Source organism: Equus asinus, chromosome 24 (genome assembly GCF_041296235.1).
Source record: "Equus asinus isolate D_3611 breed Donkey chromosome 24, EquAss-T2T_v2, whole genome shotgun sequence".
NCBI lineage: Eukaryota > Metazoa > Chordata > Mammalia > Perissodactyla > Equidae > Equus > Equus asinus.
The window spans coordinates 22,031,745-22,049,149 of record NC_091813.1 but is presented as its reverse complement, the minus strand read 5'-3'; the positions used below and the strand labels follow the sequence as shown (position 1 = coordinate 22,049,149).

At 34.2% G+C, this 17,405-nt stretch overlaps 1 protein-coding gene across 6 annotated transcripts in view; it reads left to right on the top strand.

Moving 5' to 3' along the window:
• The window catches only part of IBTK (inhibitor of Bruton tyrosine kinase), a 99,881-nt gene extending 89,286 nt beyond the window's left edge, over positions 1-10,595 (top strand). For all 6 annotated transcript variants that reach the window (XM_070496100.1, XM_014853118.3, XM_070496101.1 and 3 more), the window contains 3 exons: positions 6,397-6,468; positions 7,087-7,219; positions 9,314-10,595. In XM_070496100.1, the coding sequence (XP_070352201.1) occupies positions 6,397-6,468; positions 7,087-7,219; positions 9,314-9,445 (337 nt within the window). In that variant the 3' untranslated portion in view covers positions 9,446-10,595. The remainder of the gene's footprint in view (positions 1-6,396; positions 6,469-7,086; positions 7,220-9,313) is intronic.
• Positions 10,596-17,405: the final 6,810 nt, after the last annotated feature.

Sequence of the window (17,405 nt, the reverse complement as noted above, 5' to 3'; positions counted from 1 at the left end):
GTATTCATCTTATCATCCTTTCTTGTTCTGCAATAGAAGAGTTATCCTTCGTATCTAAAGCTAGTATTTATACCTGTGCTTATATCTTAACTCCTTTCCAATTCAGAAACCTTAAACTATTAATTATCCCTCTCTTTTCTTGTGGATATTCAGTGTTTTTCTTTAAAGTAGATTCTTCTCATCTGGTTTTGAATATATTCAGGTCTCTCTCATGCAGCCTGGGTGGGGTGATCAGTCCCTTACTCAACACCCACACTTTCTTCTAGCACATGTCCTATCATTACCCATTCCCTACTCCCTTCACTTCCAGATTTCTCAAACGAGCTGTCAGTTCCCACTCATTTCTTAATCTGTTTTGCCTTCCAGTCCCATTACTAAACTGAAACAGTTCAGGCTCAGTTCAGCAGTGACCTCCATATTGCCAACACTATGGACTTTTTATTTTTATTTTATTTTATTTTTATTATTACTTGAAGTTCAATTATAAGTCAGCTGCTCATTTCACTTTATATTCTTTCTATGCTGTCCATTTCATGAGCTTCTGTGTCCAATTATCAGCCATACACTGAAGACTCAAAGTTTATATTGCCTGCCCACATCTCTCTTGAGCTTCAGACTGGATTACCCAACTGCCTTCTTGATATCGTCATCCTATTTGGATGTTCGGAAACACCTTAAACTTTACGTCCAAAACCAAACTTAGTGTTTTCCTCATACTCTTCTCATAAAACCAAAGTCAAACAATCATACAGACAAAACATAAAACAGCCCGGGGGCTGGCCCTGTGGCCGAGTGGTTAAGTTCGCGCGCTCCGCTGCAAGCGGCCCAGTGTTTCGTTGGTTTGAATCCTGGGCGCGGACATGGTGCTGCTCATCAAACCAGGCTGAGGCAGCGTCCCACATGCCACAACTAGAAGGACCCACAACGAAGAATATACAACTATGTACTGGGGGGCTTTGGGGAGAAAAAGGAAAAAATAAAATATTTAAAAAAAAAAAACATAAAACAGCCCGTTCTTCTTGATTTTTCTTCCTTGGTAAACGGCATTTACAAGTCTTTGACACATCCATCTTCCTCTCCAATACCCAGTCTGTCATCAGGACATGCCAGTTTTATCTGTTAAATATTTCTCAAATCCAAATACTAAACTTGATCTTCACTGCCATCACCCTCCTCAGACTACTGTGATCTTTCACCTGGGCCACCTGAGTAAGCCTCCTGACTGGTCTCACCATAGCCTTTCTTGCTTTCCTCCAGTATATTGAGCTGGTATGTTGTGTTCTTTTTAAAATGCAGATCTTACTGCTTTTAGGATAAAAGGTAGAATTCTTTATGGCCTGCAAGGCCTACCTAGTCTGGCTCTTTCCAACCTCTTTAGGTTTATCTTTTAACATGATATCTATATTCTAGCTATTTTGGCCTTCTCTTCATTTCTCAAATGCCTTTTACTTCTTCTATCCACCTATCCTTTGACTAGTTGACTCTGACTCTTCTTTCAGTCTCTGTTCAGCCATCTTCTTGAACTCTGACTTCCCTTACTGGGTCAGTTTCCTGTTAACATGTTCTCATAGCACTTCTCACTCATTGTACTTTTCACAGCTATTATTAATGTGGTTCTTTGTTTAATATTTTCGACTACAAGTATTTTAATGTCTGTTTATTCAGTTATATGTTCAATGAGAGCAAGGCAGATTGATCTCTGCTCATCACTGCATCACCAATGCTTAAGATGTTTCCTAGCATGTAGTAGGTGCCCAGGGGGCTTTTGGTGAATGCTGGGATGCATAAATAAAATAAAATTGTAGCTTTGTTTCAAGTAACATTTATTTCTAATGTAGTGAGTTATATTGTATGCCTTAGATGTAATTTTAAGGTATGAAAATTAAGTTCATTTAAAAAATATTTTTATATTTTAAATATTAACACTATACATTGAAATTTTCTTATGTTCTTTGGATAAATATTTTTATTTGTCAAGGAACTCTTAAAATATTAAGGATCTGTGGTTTCATAGTTGATCACTAGAGTGTGCTATAACATCAGGACTCTTAATTGTGAAAAGTGTTCTGTGCTATTATACTGCTTTGGAAATTTTAGTTAAAGCAGTGTATGATAGTATAATATCATTCATAGCTAGAGTGGTAGGTGTAAGTTAATGTTTTAAATAGCTGTGTGTTATCACCTGATCACTGAGAAAGAAGACAGCTTGAATTTCATTTTTTGATTTCATCATAGAAAATATGTAATCATAAGAGAGCTTTTTTTTTAAAGTAAATAAAACATAACAGATAATGTAAAAATATTTATTAATTCACCAAATATATGGGACACCTGATATATGTACAACATTCTGCTGGCCTCTCTTGGGTATATATAAAAATATAATACACAGGCCTAGTCTTAAAGGTGTTTTGAAATCTAGTTGCTAAGTCTAAATATGCACACATTGAAGTAAAATGACAGAACAAGAATGAAATTACAGTACAACATAAGAGTATTAAAGAAGTCACAAAGCAATATGAGATCAAGTGCCAGATAAGTGGTTCAGAGAAGGGAAAAATGACCATGGCTAGAGTCATCAGGGAAAACTTCATTGAAGAAGAAGGGCTTGAGTATTAGTTCATAAACATTTTTCATATTCAATCCCAAATATTTGGTCATTATATTAATGGCCATATGAATAATATTAGAAAAAATACTAATCCATTTCATTACTACAAGCTTTTGAACATAGGATGAGATTTATAAAAGAAGAGAAGAGCAAGGGCAGTTGTTTTAAACAAAGGAAATAGTAGGAATTAAAGCAAGAAGATAGGAATGTTTATGGTCCTTTAGGGAATTGAGGTGGCAGGAGTTGGGGGTCTCATCTCAAGAAATTCCACAAACTATACATTCATTATTTAATTGTAGAAAATGTGATATTCTTTTTACCCCAGCGCTAGGGAAATCCAAGAATGGCAGTATTTGGGGATGTTAAGATGTAGAAAAGAGGGATTTATGCAATTTCTGTTTGTTTATTGTTACTTATGTGTTCTTCTTCATTTTAATGTGTTTACTTTCATTTTCCTTTTGCTTAAATACCCCCTTATATAATACTGGGCAGAAAATGTAATCTTGTGTTTCTGATTAGTAAGAAAAACTACGTGAGGCAAAATCGTTATATCAGTTCTAATCTTATATAAAAATCTTTGTAATTAAGCTAATACAAAATCCTTTTAAAAAATAAAAAGCCAACTCTGAGCGAAAAGTAATTTAGTTCTCTTAAGTCTAAATTCAGCAAGATTAATGTTTTTCAGTTTGAACAGATATCCTTGAAAGAAGATTTTAGCCAACCTTTCTATGTTGTTTTTATTTTCAGAAGGCTAAATTTTATACAGATTGTCTGTTGGGATGTCTATTTCTGTATTGCAAATATCAAAAGCTTAATGATGTTATATTTATTATCTGAAAGCTTAGAATGTTTTCGATATTTGTTTAATCATAGTTCTAATTTATTTAACAATTTTGCTTCATTATAAGATGAAGTTTTGACAGACTTTGAGTTATTTGAGTAAATTTTTAATTAATGAGATTATCCATTGACAAATCATTAGTGGAAAAAATTCTAGGATTATAATCCTGTGAAACAGATTTGAGTTTCAGGCTCATGCTTATAGTAGACCTCTGTGAACCTTTCTGAACCTCAGTTTCATCATATACGAAATGAGAACAGTAATGCCTATCATACAGGTTTATTATAAGGCTTATATCAGATAATGTATATCAAAGTACTTTATAAACAGTAAAATGTTACATAGAAAAGTTGTTATACTTAAGCTTCAGTTGCTTAACTTTGATTTCACAAGGCCTGTATAAGGTACTTTAATTCTAATATTCTATTCTGTTAACCAATGACATGCCATTTTTGAAGACAGAGCTTTTAGCTGCTGCTTCTTACTTAGCAATTAAATAATAATTGGTTCTACATAATTTTGCATTTCTTTGAAAGTGTCAGAACACTTTAGCTGATCCCCAGGATGATTTTGAGTGCGACTTAAGTTATTTGTGTTTGTTCTGTGTTACGCTTGAATGCCCTAGAAGGCCTCTAATCTCTAGCCTTGGACTGACTTTAGGACCTTTCAAGGAACTTACCTAAGGGAATTTGCCTTTACTCTCTGTCTAAATTACCTTATTCCAGCAGAATGTAGAATTTTTCCATTTATTTTATAGTCATTCCAGTCTAGATTCTCATCATCTCATAACAGGTTAACAGGTTTATCCCAACAGTTTTCTAGTTCATCTCCTTGGCTTCATTTTTCTCCTGACCAGAAGCCTTCTTTTACTTCATCCTGGAGATTTCTCTTATTTTGGATGTCACAGGTCAGGTATCCAGCAGATTTCAAGTCATAGAACTTCATTAAAGCCGATAACCCTACAACTATACCTATTTTCATTTTATTTTGTATATCAGTACCTACATCTGGAAGAAAAAAGTTACCAGTAATTCAAAGGAATAAGGAATTTTTAAAAAACCTCTGCTTTTATTTTATCCCATACTTAGAATCCTTTGGCTTTCTGCTTCAGTTATTTATTCTCTAATTATTTTTTCACAAACAGCTATGTACCAGGTGTTCTGCTGGACACTGAGATACAGAAATGAAGGAAACATAGTCCTGTACATTGAGAGACTAGTCTATCAATTAAGATAGATGTGTAAACAACGAGAACACGGTGTGTAAATCTCTATAATAGAAATTGAAGTGCTATAGGAGCAGGGAGAAGGTGATATTTGAGCCAACCCTTAAAGAATGAGAAGACATTTGTAGTGAAATGTATTCTAGACTAAGGGGAATAGTAGAAATAAAGGCAGCTTTGTGATAATGGAAAAATACTGCACTCTGAATTAAAAAGGCCTGTATTTGAGTTCTCTCTCTGCTGCTTACTCAATTTGTGAATCAAACAAATTAGGTAATATTCTTTGTGTCTTAGTTTCCTAATCAGTATAACGGAAATAATAAATGTTTTCTTCACAGACTATTACAAAGGTGAAATGAGATAATGTATATGAAAATACTCAGTAAATTTGTTTACCCACACGTCAGGTCTAACCATTTTAGCTTTCACTGCATTTTGTACTCTGGCCCTACTGTTTCATTTTAACTTTATTTCCCCATTTAATCTCTTCCATATTCTTAATCCAGTCATTCTGTTTATTGAAGAGAACAGCCTCCTTTGACTTAAGCCACCAAAATCTTTTACCATTCCATGTATTTGTATAACCACAACCCTATCTCAGTGCCACTCTCCTGAGCTTTAATGTCGTTCCTCAGTGAAACCAACAGCAAAGGTCCTCTTCCGTATTATGTTAGTTTCTCCTGTGACTCCATAGTACTTTTTACAGATTGGTATAGATATCAGTTATAGTACTCACATTGTTTTATCACTGCTTAAATACGTTTTTAAATCTCTCCTACCAGAGTTTTTTGAGGAGAGAGAACTGAGTTTTATAGCATGAGAATGCTGACACATATCCAATAAATATGAATAAATGAATTGGGATGTCAATGTTTTAGGCCCTTTCTGTTCACTCTCTGACTTTCTGTTGTTAACCCTGGCTAGGTCTGAATTTGCTCATTGCTGAGAGGGCACTGGATTACTCTAGATAATCTCTAGGTTCTTTCTAACTCTAAAATTCCACCGTTAGGCCAGTCTCTAGAGTATCTTAGTTAATTTTTCCCCTTACAAGAATGCATCCAACCCCCTCATCCTACACCCCTTTTATTGTCCTTCCATGAGGCCCTCTCAAAAGACCAAATCTTTTTGATTTTTTTAGTCCTTAGAGTCACTAGACCTGTTTGTCAGCTACTGTCTTAAAATTCTTTTCTGTCACATTCTATGTCATTTTGTATGTTGTTTCCACATCTAGTTTGTGTGTTCTTAGAAGATAGAGATCATGTTTTATATTTCTGTCCTATCTGTAATCCCTGGCTTATCAAAATATTCATTATATTTTAGTCACTCACAAAATTTGGCTGCTAATTATCTGGTTTCTACATATTTTGAAACTTAATACTAATTTGTCACTTTTATTCATAAAATATTATTAATGTAAAACATTCTTCACAAAATTGTATTTCCTAGTGTATGTTTGATTATAATATATGGTTATATGAATATTACTAGAAAACAATAGATCATTTATTGCAAGATCTTCCCCCGTGGTATTTTATACACAAGATTTTATAACTACCTATAGATTTTTTATTTACTTGTAATTTTAATGGTAAGTCTGACTGCACACATTAATTTGTCTCCTCAGTCAGGGACTTAAAATTTATTTTCTGTATTTCTATTAATAAGCAATTTTACTAACATTACTAGAAGCTTTAATCACCAATTTTGGCATTTGTTTTTCAGATGCTCTACTTATGGTACCCCAGGACCAGAAGGCAACCATATTTCAGATGTACCACTTCTGGACAGTCCCAAGTAAGATTAATTGATTAACTTTGGGGCCTCCAAAGTTGGGCTGTTTCTTAGCACTGAAAGGAGAAATTTTTTTTATATATAAATTTTTTTAATTAATTAGTTTTTTTATTGCACTAACATTGGATGATAACATTATATAACTTTCAGGTGTACATCATAATATATTTTGAATTCTCTCTAGATTACATCATGTTTACCACCCAAAAACTAATTATAATTCATCACCACACATGTGTGCCTAATCACCCCTTTGCCCTCCTCCTTCCCCTTGAAAGGAGAATATTAAGAAATTGGGAATAGTATGATATTGAATAAGATGTATTATCTGAATCCTCTCTGCTCCACAGTTTGAGTTACTGTTCTGTTTAGAAATATTGCTTTTGCTCCATCCCACTTTTTGGTGTTTTCCCTACAACACTGATCCAAATAAAATATTAATTCTCCTTTTTTCTGTTTCTCACCACGTCATTATGTAAATGGAGCACAAAAGCTTCCAAGTCCCCTTATATTATAGGTCACTGGGAAAAAATGTAACACTGTTAAAGAGTATTTCAGAGAAGATTTTGTGTGCAAAAATTTGAGAAGATGAATGAAAACTCATTATTACTATCCTTTCAGTCCCTGGCTATCTTCTTCATTGACTGCTCCTTCCCTGGTAGCCCCCGTCACTTTCGCGTCTATCGTAGAGGAAGAACTACAGCAGGAAGCAGCTCTTATCAGAAGTCGGGAAAAACCCTTGGCTTTGATTCAGGTAAATTAACATGCCTTAAGAAAATTATGTTTGTTTGCTCTGCATAGGTACGTATATTTATCACATTAAAATGTAAATGCAATATGAAAGTAAACTGAGGCATTCAGCAGTTGAAGTATTAAAGGTATTCAGGATAATTAATTTAGAACTAATAAATTGTGATGAAGCTAATATTTTTAGCTCTGGTGATGCTTTGGACTGTTTTAGTTTTTAAAAGTGACCAGAAGAGCCAAAGCAATCTTGAGAAAGGAGAACAAAGCTAGAGGCATCACGCTTCCTGATTTCAAACTATATTACAAAGCTCTAGTAATCAAAACACTATGGTATTGGCATAAAACAGATACACAGGCCAATGGAACAGAGTAGAGAGCCCAGAAATACCCTACACATATATAGTCAATTAATTTATGACAAAGGAGCCAAGAAATATACAATGGGGAAAGGACAGTCTCTTCAGTAAATGGGTTTTTGGAAAATTGGACAGCCATGTACAAAAGAATGAAACTTGACCACTATCTTATACCATAAAAATTAACTCAAAATGTATTAAAGGCTTGAATGTAAGACCAGAAACCATAAAAATTCTAGAAGAAAACATAGGCGGTAAGCTCCTTGACGTAGGCTTTGGCAATGGTTTTTTTAATCTAACAAAAAAAGCAAAAGTAAACAATTGGGATTACATCAAACTAAAAACTTTCTGCACAGCAAAGGAAACCATCAACAAAATGAAAAGTCAACCTACTGAATGGGAGAATATATTTGCAGATTATTTGTCTGATAAGCTATATGCAAATCATATATATCCAAAATATATAAAGAATTCATACAACTCAATAGCAAAAAAACCAAACAGTTCTATTAAAAAATGGACGGAAGATCTGAATAGACATTTTTTCCAAAGAAGAAATACAGATGGCCAACAAGTACATGAAAAGAAGCTCGAAATCATTAATCATCAGGGAGATGCAAATCAAAACCACAATGAGATAATCACCTCATACCTGTTAGAATGACTGTTATCAAAAAGACAAGAAATAACAAGGGTTGGTAAGGATGTGGAGAAAAGGGAACCCTTGGGGTGCACTTTTGGTGGGAATGTAAATTGGTACAGCCACTATGGAAGAGTTTGGAGGTTTCTCAAAAAATTAAAAATAGAGCTACCTTATGATCCAGGAATTCCACTTCTGGGTATTTATCCAAAGAAAACAAAAACACTAACTTGAAAAGATATATGCACCCCCATGTTCCTTATAGCAGTATTTAAAATAACCAAGATATGGAAACAACTTAAGTGTCCATTAAGTAAATTTTAAAAAACCAAGCTTCTAGATACAGAGAACAGATTGGTGGTTGCCGGAGGTGGAGTGTAAGGGGTGGGAGAAATAGGTGAACTGCTTTTGTTTTTTTTAGTTGAGATAAAGTCAATAAAAACAAAAAAAACAAGTAAATAGATCTTTCAAGATGCCTGACTAATAGCCATAGAAGAACTGGGTATGTCCTAGTGGGTGTTGATTGAAAGAGAAACTATTTTAAAGCAAGGGAACGAAAAAGCTAAGTGGCCAGTAGAGAACTTCACATTATCTAGTACTACATTGGGCTTCTGTATCAGTAAGAGTTCTTAAGTTGTGAGCAACAGACACCAACTCTGGCTAACTTAAAGAAAAGAGAATTTATTAGAGGGATGTTAAGATTTCACAGACTTAGCTGAAAGACCGGAGAGCCAGGCTTGGAAACAGACAAGACCCATAGTTGCCCTGGAGAGCTTAGAAACAAGAGTTAAAAACTTGTACAATAACAGAAAGTATCTCACAGAGTGAGGCTATAGGAATGAATGGATTCCAACAACTATTTTCAGTTTCTTTTTCCTTCTGCTCAGAATTAAAATTCAAGAGAAGGTGGCTATGATTATTGTAGCTTAGGCCTCAAGCCTTCTCCTTGCCAAGAGGGTAGCATGATACTTAATTTAATTCTGCTGTATTGTATTCATAGAAAGTGGTAGTTCTACAAAAGGAAATTGGAACGCTGATATAATTCTGCTTAGTTTGTAGTTAAAAGAGTAAAGCAAGTCTTCTTGTTTTTCCTCCCTCCTTTCAGATTGAGGAGCATGCGATACAAGATTTATTGGTTTTCTATGAGGCATTCGGCAACCCTGATGAGTTTGTCATTGTTGAAAGGACACCGCAGGGACCACTGGCGGTACCTATGTGGAATAAGCATGGATGCTAGTTCGCCGTGGACTTGAGATGTATTTTTTATAAATCATGAAAGAAAAGCTGTGGAAAAGAGTTCTTAAAATTTGGTAACAGATCACTCTAGATAGAATAAGAAAGGATCTAATTTCTTTGCTGCAGTTTAAGCATATAATGTTTGATTAAACAGAAATTCTTCAGAATTATGATTTTAGTAACTTTTTATGTAAAAATGTGTGAGGAAAAACTGACTAGGTTAAGTTTAAATAGAATTATTTCTTCTGAATAGTCTTAAAAGGAAATCATGAGTGATTGAAGTGTACAATTTAAGAGTGATCAATTAAAAATAACTTTCCATTTGAGAATAGGGATAAATAATTTAGAAAATTTTGCCAAATATGTGGCAAAATCTTGCTTTTTAATGTGACATTGATAAGCTTAAAGTAGGTGCATTAGCTATTATTTCTGATCCATTAATGGCCAAAATTCTGTGTTTGCTTCAATAGTTATGTCTCCATTCTTGTGTGTTTTTTCATCAGGCTATGAATGTTCTAGGTCTGTTTAAAGCTTGAACTGCCATATTATTTCAGTTTGGACAGCACATTCTCCATCTTACATTAAACTGGAGTACAGTGGAAAGGAAATATGAACACCATTCTGAACAGCTTAGTCCAAGATAATAGTTCCTTTATAAGATTTGGAGTCATTGTTGGTGGTTTTTTTGGTGAGGAAGGGAGACCGTATAAAAGCCTAATTGTGAGAGAATCAATATCTCAAAGTGTTAAAAGTTTTCTAAAATAAATGCTTAATTATACATACAGTAATGGAATAGTTTGGAAGAAGGTTGGGTTATAGTTACCTTTACAATATTATATAATCAGTAATTCTCTGAGCCTGGGTTATCTGAATAGACATAATGTTTTCTTTACAGTATGCTGTTCAGTTTGTTTTGGAATCATTAAATTCTTTAAAAATAAATGTTAAAATCTGTGCTCAGTACCTAGACAAATTGGGAAGGTTAATGTTCTAGTTTCTGGAACATAAGCCTAGGGGAACATACACGCAATTCATTGCTATAATTCAGTTGATGGAAATGTGGCTGAAACTAACTCAATACTTGAGGTTTAGCTCTACTCAAAAGGAGCAAACTTGTAAGCAAATGTGCAATAAAAAATAATCTTGATCCATTTCACTGCTAATGTCTTTTTGATATCTTGTAGTATGTCAACATCTATTATAGGAGGAATTACTGATTATTCCTCCTGGTATTATATACTATAGCCAGTGTTTAAGTTGATGCTGTATCTATTCTTTGCTTAAAAAAGGGCAGTTTTCCTAAAATGCGCTTGTGAAAAGTTTAATATTCTATGTGTTTGAGTAAATTGAGAAGAAATTAACTTTATAATGTTTTACTGATGTTGCAGTAAAGAGGCCTTCTGCAGTAATTGATTTATTTCATTTGAAGCTTTGATTCTTCCATGCATATTGGCATCTTTAATATTTAAAGATGCTACAAAAGTGATGATTTTCATGGTGTACCCCATGCTGCCTGGGAAGCACCCAAAGGGCCTTTTTTGGATGGGATGTGAAGGAGGGACAATGGCTGACTGAGTCTGTGGGGCTTTAGGTCATTACAAGCCTCAGTCAGAGCAGTTGCACTTTATGACCTGTTTTATATAGTGAATATTATATAAAATTTCATTTGGAAAAAAATAATTATTTTGCTGGTAAGATGAAAAATAAGCACTGCTATAAATTATAATTCATAAATGATTCCATGAAGATAGCAAACTGATACATTGCCACCAAAAAGCCCAGGAAAGTGATGGGTTTTTTTCCTTAACAATACCATTATCCTGCCTGCAATAATTAATTCATCTTTAATCCTATGACTTCCAGAAAGACTTAATAGAATTGAAGAAAATCTATAAATGGCCACTTTAAAGGATTAGTGGGATGGAGAGATTTTTAAGATTGACCAAAACAATTGTAGAACTCTTTAGCCTGGAAAGGTGATGGGTAGATGGAGAATTGGGGGTGGGGGGGAGTATGCAGGTGTCAGAGCTGAATATGCTTAAAATTGGAAAATCAAGAAGTCTACCAGTCAGGGTAAAGTCAAATTTGCTGACGAACTACTAGGATCCAGGACTTCTCTTAAAGTTCTAAAGAGGGGGCTTTTAAAATAAATTTAAGACAATCTTAGTTTATATAGGAACAACAATGTCGATACACTCAATTGAGAAAGGTATTGCTGGTTAATATCTGGGTTGATTCTGTAACTCTTTTGGAGATTGGAGAATATGTGTTCATGGTAAGGGGGTTGATAGCTATTTCATAAAATTTTGGATCTGAGGAATCATTATAGATTAACCTCACATATTCTCTTCATTTTATAAATTGAAGAGAGTGTACTCCAGAGAAAGTGACTAATGAGAGTGAAGTCTTCTGTCTTTTCAGTATGGTTCCCCCACAACTTCACCAGGCTGCCTCTTAGAAATTTCTAATTGTCTGTAGCAATTTAGTCAAGACTAAGAAAGTATAAAAATCACTTAGTAAAAATAAATGTAACCCAGAAGCTTCCCGAATTGGCAGTATAAGAGATGTTTTCAGAAGACACTGCAACAGCCTTCCACCAAGGAATTGGGGACAAGTGATTGACGATATATTACCATGAGGTAATGCTTAGATACATCTTTTTTGCTTGAGATGATGCTCAGTTATGTCAGATACCAAAACAACCTGGTCTTTCCTACAACATGAGCATCAAACTGTATCCTAGCCCTTATATATTTCATTTTATTTATCTCTACTTTGCTTGGCTGACATTTCATTTGTGTCAAAACTGAATTCTTGTCACCTCCAAACTCTGATCTTTTTGGTTTCCTTATCTCTTAATCTGTCATTCTCCCAAGTTCTTTAGGTTGAACTTTTGGATTCCTCTTTGTCTATTTTTGCATTTTGCCCCCACATTTATTGGTTGTCCAACTCCCATCAATTTTGTCTCTGCAATATCTTCTTTTAATCTTTTCCATCTCATTCTTATTACTACCACAGTTTTTTGTCCTTTCCAAAAATTCTCAAACTTTTTGGTCTCAGGATCCCTTTATACTAATGAAAATTATTATGGACCCCAAAAGAGCTTTTGTTTATATGGATTGCATTTATCCGTATTTAGTGTATTCAAAATTGCAACAAACTTTAAAATTTTAATTTAAAAATGATAAACCATCACATTGCTAACGTAAGTAACATTTTTAATGAAAATGTAACTATTTTGCAAAACAATTAGAAGAGTGAGATTGTTTTATATTTTTATATATAAAGATAAATAACAATATTTCCAGTTTAGGTCATTGCTGTCTGGTTTAATAGAGAATTCCTAGATTCTCTTATCTGCATCTGCATTCAGTCAGTTGCAACATCACATGTTATACAACATCTGGAACTTTGAAAGAGTGAGACTGAAAAAGGCAAATAACATGTTGTGAAAATGGTTTTGATCTCACTAACTCCTAAAAGGTTGAGAAACCTTTGGAAGGTAACACATTTAAAGGAGAATTAATGCCTATCCTTCTCAAACTGTTGCAAAAAGTAGAAGAGGTGGAAACACTCCACATCATTTTATGAGGCCAGTACTACCTGGATACCAAAACCAGACAAGGATGCCACAAAAAAACAAAACTACAGGCCAGTATCCCTGGTGAACATAGATGTAAAAATCCTCAACAAAATATAGCAAACCAAATTTAACAATACATTAAAAAGATCATACACCACGATCAAGTAGGATTTATTCTAGGGATGCAAGGAATTCAACATCCATAGACCAATCGAGGTGACACATCACATTAACAAAATGGATAAAAATCTTAGGAGCATCTCAATAGATGTGGAAAAAGCATTTGACGAAATTCAACATCCATTCATGATAAAAGCTCTTAACAAAGTGTGTATAGACAGAACATATCTCAACATAATAAAGGCCATATGTGGGAAACCTACAGCTAACATCATACTCAACGGTGAAAAGCTAAAATCTCTTCCTCTAAGATCAGGAACAAGACAAGGATGCTCACTCTCACCACTTGTGTTCACTATAGTATTCGAAGTCCTACCCAGAGCAATTAGGGAAGAAAAAGAAATAAAAAGGCATTCAAATTGGAAAAGAAGTAAAACTGTCACTGTTTGTAGATAGCATGATACTATATATAGAAAACCCTAAAGACTCCACCAAAAAACTGTTGGAACTAATAAACGAATTCAGTAAAGTTGAAGGATACAAAATCAATATCCAAGAATTTATTGTTTGTATACACTAATAATGAATTATCAGAAAGAGAAATTAAGAAAACAATCCCATTTGCAACTGCATCTAAAAGAAATATCTCTAAGAACACATTTAACCAAGGAGGTGAAAGACCTGTACACTGAAAACTATAAAACACTGATGAAAGAAATTGATGAGGACAAACGGAAAGAGATTCCTTGTTCATGGATTGGATGAATTAATATTAAAATGTTCATACTGCCCAAAGCAATCTACAGATTTGATTCAATCTCTATCAAAATTCTAATGGCATTTTTCACAGAAATAGAACAAACAATCCTAAAATTTCTATGGAACTACAACAGACCTTGAATGGCCAAAGCAATCGAGAAAGAAGAACAAAGCTGGAGGCCTCACACTTCGTGATTTCAAACTATACTACAAAGTGATAGTAATCAAAACAGTATGATATTAGCATAAAAACTGATACATAGACCAATGGAACAGAATTGAGAGCCCAGAAATACACTCACACAGATATGGAAAATTTACAACAAAGGAGCTAAGATTATACAATGGAGAAAGGACGGTCTCTTCGATGAATGGTTCTGGGAAAGTTGGACAGCCACATGCAAAAAAATGAAAGTGGACTATCTTACACCATACACAAAAATAACTCAAAGTGGATTAAAGATTTGAACATAAGACTTGAAACCATAAAAATTCTAGAAGAAAACATAAGCAGTGAGCACCTTGACATTGGTCTTGGCAATGATTTTTTTGGATTTGACACCAAAAGCAAAGGTGGCAAAGGCAAAAATAAACAAGTGGGACTACTTCAAACTAAAAAGTTCCTGCAAAGCAAAGGAAACCATCAACGAAATGAAAAGGCAACCTGCAGAATGGGAGAAAATATTTCCCAATCATGTATCTGATAGGGGGTTAACATCCAAAATATATAAAGAACTCATACAACTCAATAGCACAAAAACAAAAGCAAACCAGCAAACAAACCAACCCCAAACAATTCAGTTAAAAAATGAGTAGAGGATCTAAATAGACATTTTTCCAAAGAAGACATCCAGATGGGCAACAGGTACATGAAAAGATGCTCAGTATCACTAATCATAAAGGAAATACAAATCAAAACCACAATGAGATATTACCTCACCTATTAGAATGGCTATTATCAAAAAAATAAGAAATAAGTGTTGGCAAGGATGTGGAGAAAAGGGAACCCTTGTGTGCTATTGGTGGGGGGTGTAAATTGGTGCAACCACTGTGGAAAACAGTATGGAGTTTCTTGAAAAAAGTAAAACTAGAACTAACATATCCATCAATCCCACTTCTGGATATATATCCAGAAATGAAATGAAAACAAGATGTTGAAGAGATATCTACATTCCCATGTTCATTGCAGCGTTATTCACAATAGCCAGGATATGGAAACAACCTAAATGTCTTGTCACTGGATGAATGCATAAAGAAATGGTGGTATATACACACAATGGAATATTATTCAGCCATAAAAAAGGAAATCTTACCATTTGTGATAAAATGGATGGAGCTTGAAGGGATTATGCTAAGTGAAATAAGTCAGAGAGAGAAAGATGAATACCTTATGATCTCACTTATATGTGGAATCTAAAAAAACAAACAAAATGAAACACTGAGCTCATGGATACAGAGAACAGATTGGTGATTGCTGGGGTGGAGGGGAGGGTAATATAGGTGCATGGGTTCAAAAGATACAAACTTAGGGTTATAAGTGGGTCATGGGTTCATAATGTACAGCAGTGTTGTAAAAATTTTGTGACTATGGTGACATGTTAACTAGACTTATTGTGGTAATCATTTTGTAATATATACAAATATTGAATCGTTATATACCTCAAATTAATGTTATATATCAATTATACCTCAGTTTTAAAAAAAGACAATTTTCCTGTTCTCTGAAAACAAAAGTTAAGTGCCTCAGTCTAAGACTGTGTGGGAAAAATTATAGGGCCAAACTAATTTTCACATACTCAAGGCAGACCATCACTTCCCAAGTAATCAAGTATCTTGTTTTACAATCTCTCTCTTTAGCCATCTTTTACACATTTAATTATGTGCATATGGGCATTTTAGATCCCATACGTAATTATCTTTAAATTTGAGTTTAATTTGCATATAAAATGAAGAATTGGATACATTTTTAAATTGTGAATATGCATTTATAATGCGAATATGTTACAAAATACTTAGAATTCTTCTTTAGCTTTGGAGCTCAATTTAGGTTGTATTTGGAGCTCCTAAAAAATAATATCCTATAAATATACTCTTTTTAAAATGACATTTAAAGTAGATGGCAAATTTGTAGTACCCTTTTAAAAACTAAGCTAAAAAACATTAAGGAACCTCCAAACCCTTCATCTGCCCATGAGATGATGAAAGAAAGATTTGGAGGTGATGTAACTTTTTTTTTTTTTTTGCTTATAGAGACTTTGGAGGCACAATTTAGTATGCGGTAGAACAGTTTTAAGATGGAGAAAAGACATCCTCAGCTTTCTCTTGAAAATCACTAAGTAACAAGAAAAACAAGAAGCAAACACAAAATTCACCTTTGATTAAACCAGGAGATATCTGTAAGACTGAACCACAGTATAAGAAGACAGAATGTGTGTGGATGCCACCAAAGTTCACGCAGAATGGCCCCTACTCTTATTAGTTGATAATAAAAGTCCTAGTTCTTTATGTATTTTCCTCTTTGGCTGGTTCTGATTTGAGCTCTTCAGCATCCAATACATCTATCCTGAGTTTCTCAAAATTTTCTCAGACCTTAGAATAGTGTTTGGTCATCCACTTTGGTGAGATTCAGGAATTGTGGGTCAACCAGTGAAATCAGCTTGTAGTAGACTTCAGCATGCTGCATTGCTCTCATGGCCCAAGCCATCTGAATATCGGGTTGACCCCAGAGCGGCATCTCCTTGGCTCATCCGTTCTACTAGTCACCTCCATGTTGCAGTCCAAAGCACTGCCTCACTTCTCTGTAGTCATTTTTTGTGTGTGCTCTGTCCCCAGTTGGCTTACTTACGTTGCATAATAAGTTCTGGAGATCTACACAGCATAATACCTATTGTTAAGAGTACATTGTATACTTAGAATTTACCAAGAGAGTAGATCATGTGTTGTTACCACACGCACACACACGTGCGTGTCCAAAATAATATACTAATAAAGGAGGTGGGAGGAAACTTTGGGAAGAGATGGATGTGTCTATGGCCTTGATGGTGGTGATGGTTTTACGAGGGTATACTTATTCTCAAACTCATCAAGTTGTATATATTAAATAGACACAGCTTTTTACATGTCAATCATATCTCAATAAAGTGGCTTAAAAGAAATAAAAAAAGAGCTGAAAGTGATTGCTTCTGAGCTGGGGTCAGGGGTCGACTATTTTGGCACAGATCTTTTTCAGCAGGGTTTGGCTTCTAAGCTCTCCAAGTGTATTGCTTTTAAAATAATTTAAAAATTGTAAAATTGACTATAAACTCGAAAATGTAGTAAATAGATAGATGGCTTTATACAAAAGAGAAGCAGACATAATTCTTGCTCAGTATAAATGTTGATTGTATTTAGTCTTAAAATTTGAGACTGTGTAAAACAAGTACCTTGAACTCGATTAACATGAAAGCTTTAATTATTAAGCCAAGTTTCTTTCATAAAATAATCCCCAGTTTCAGAAAAT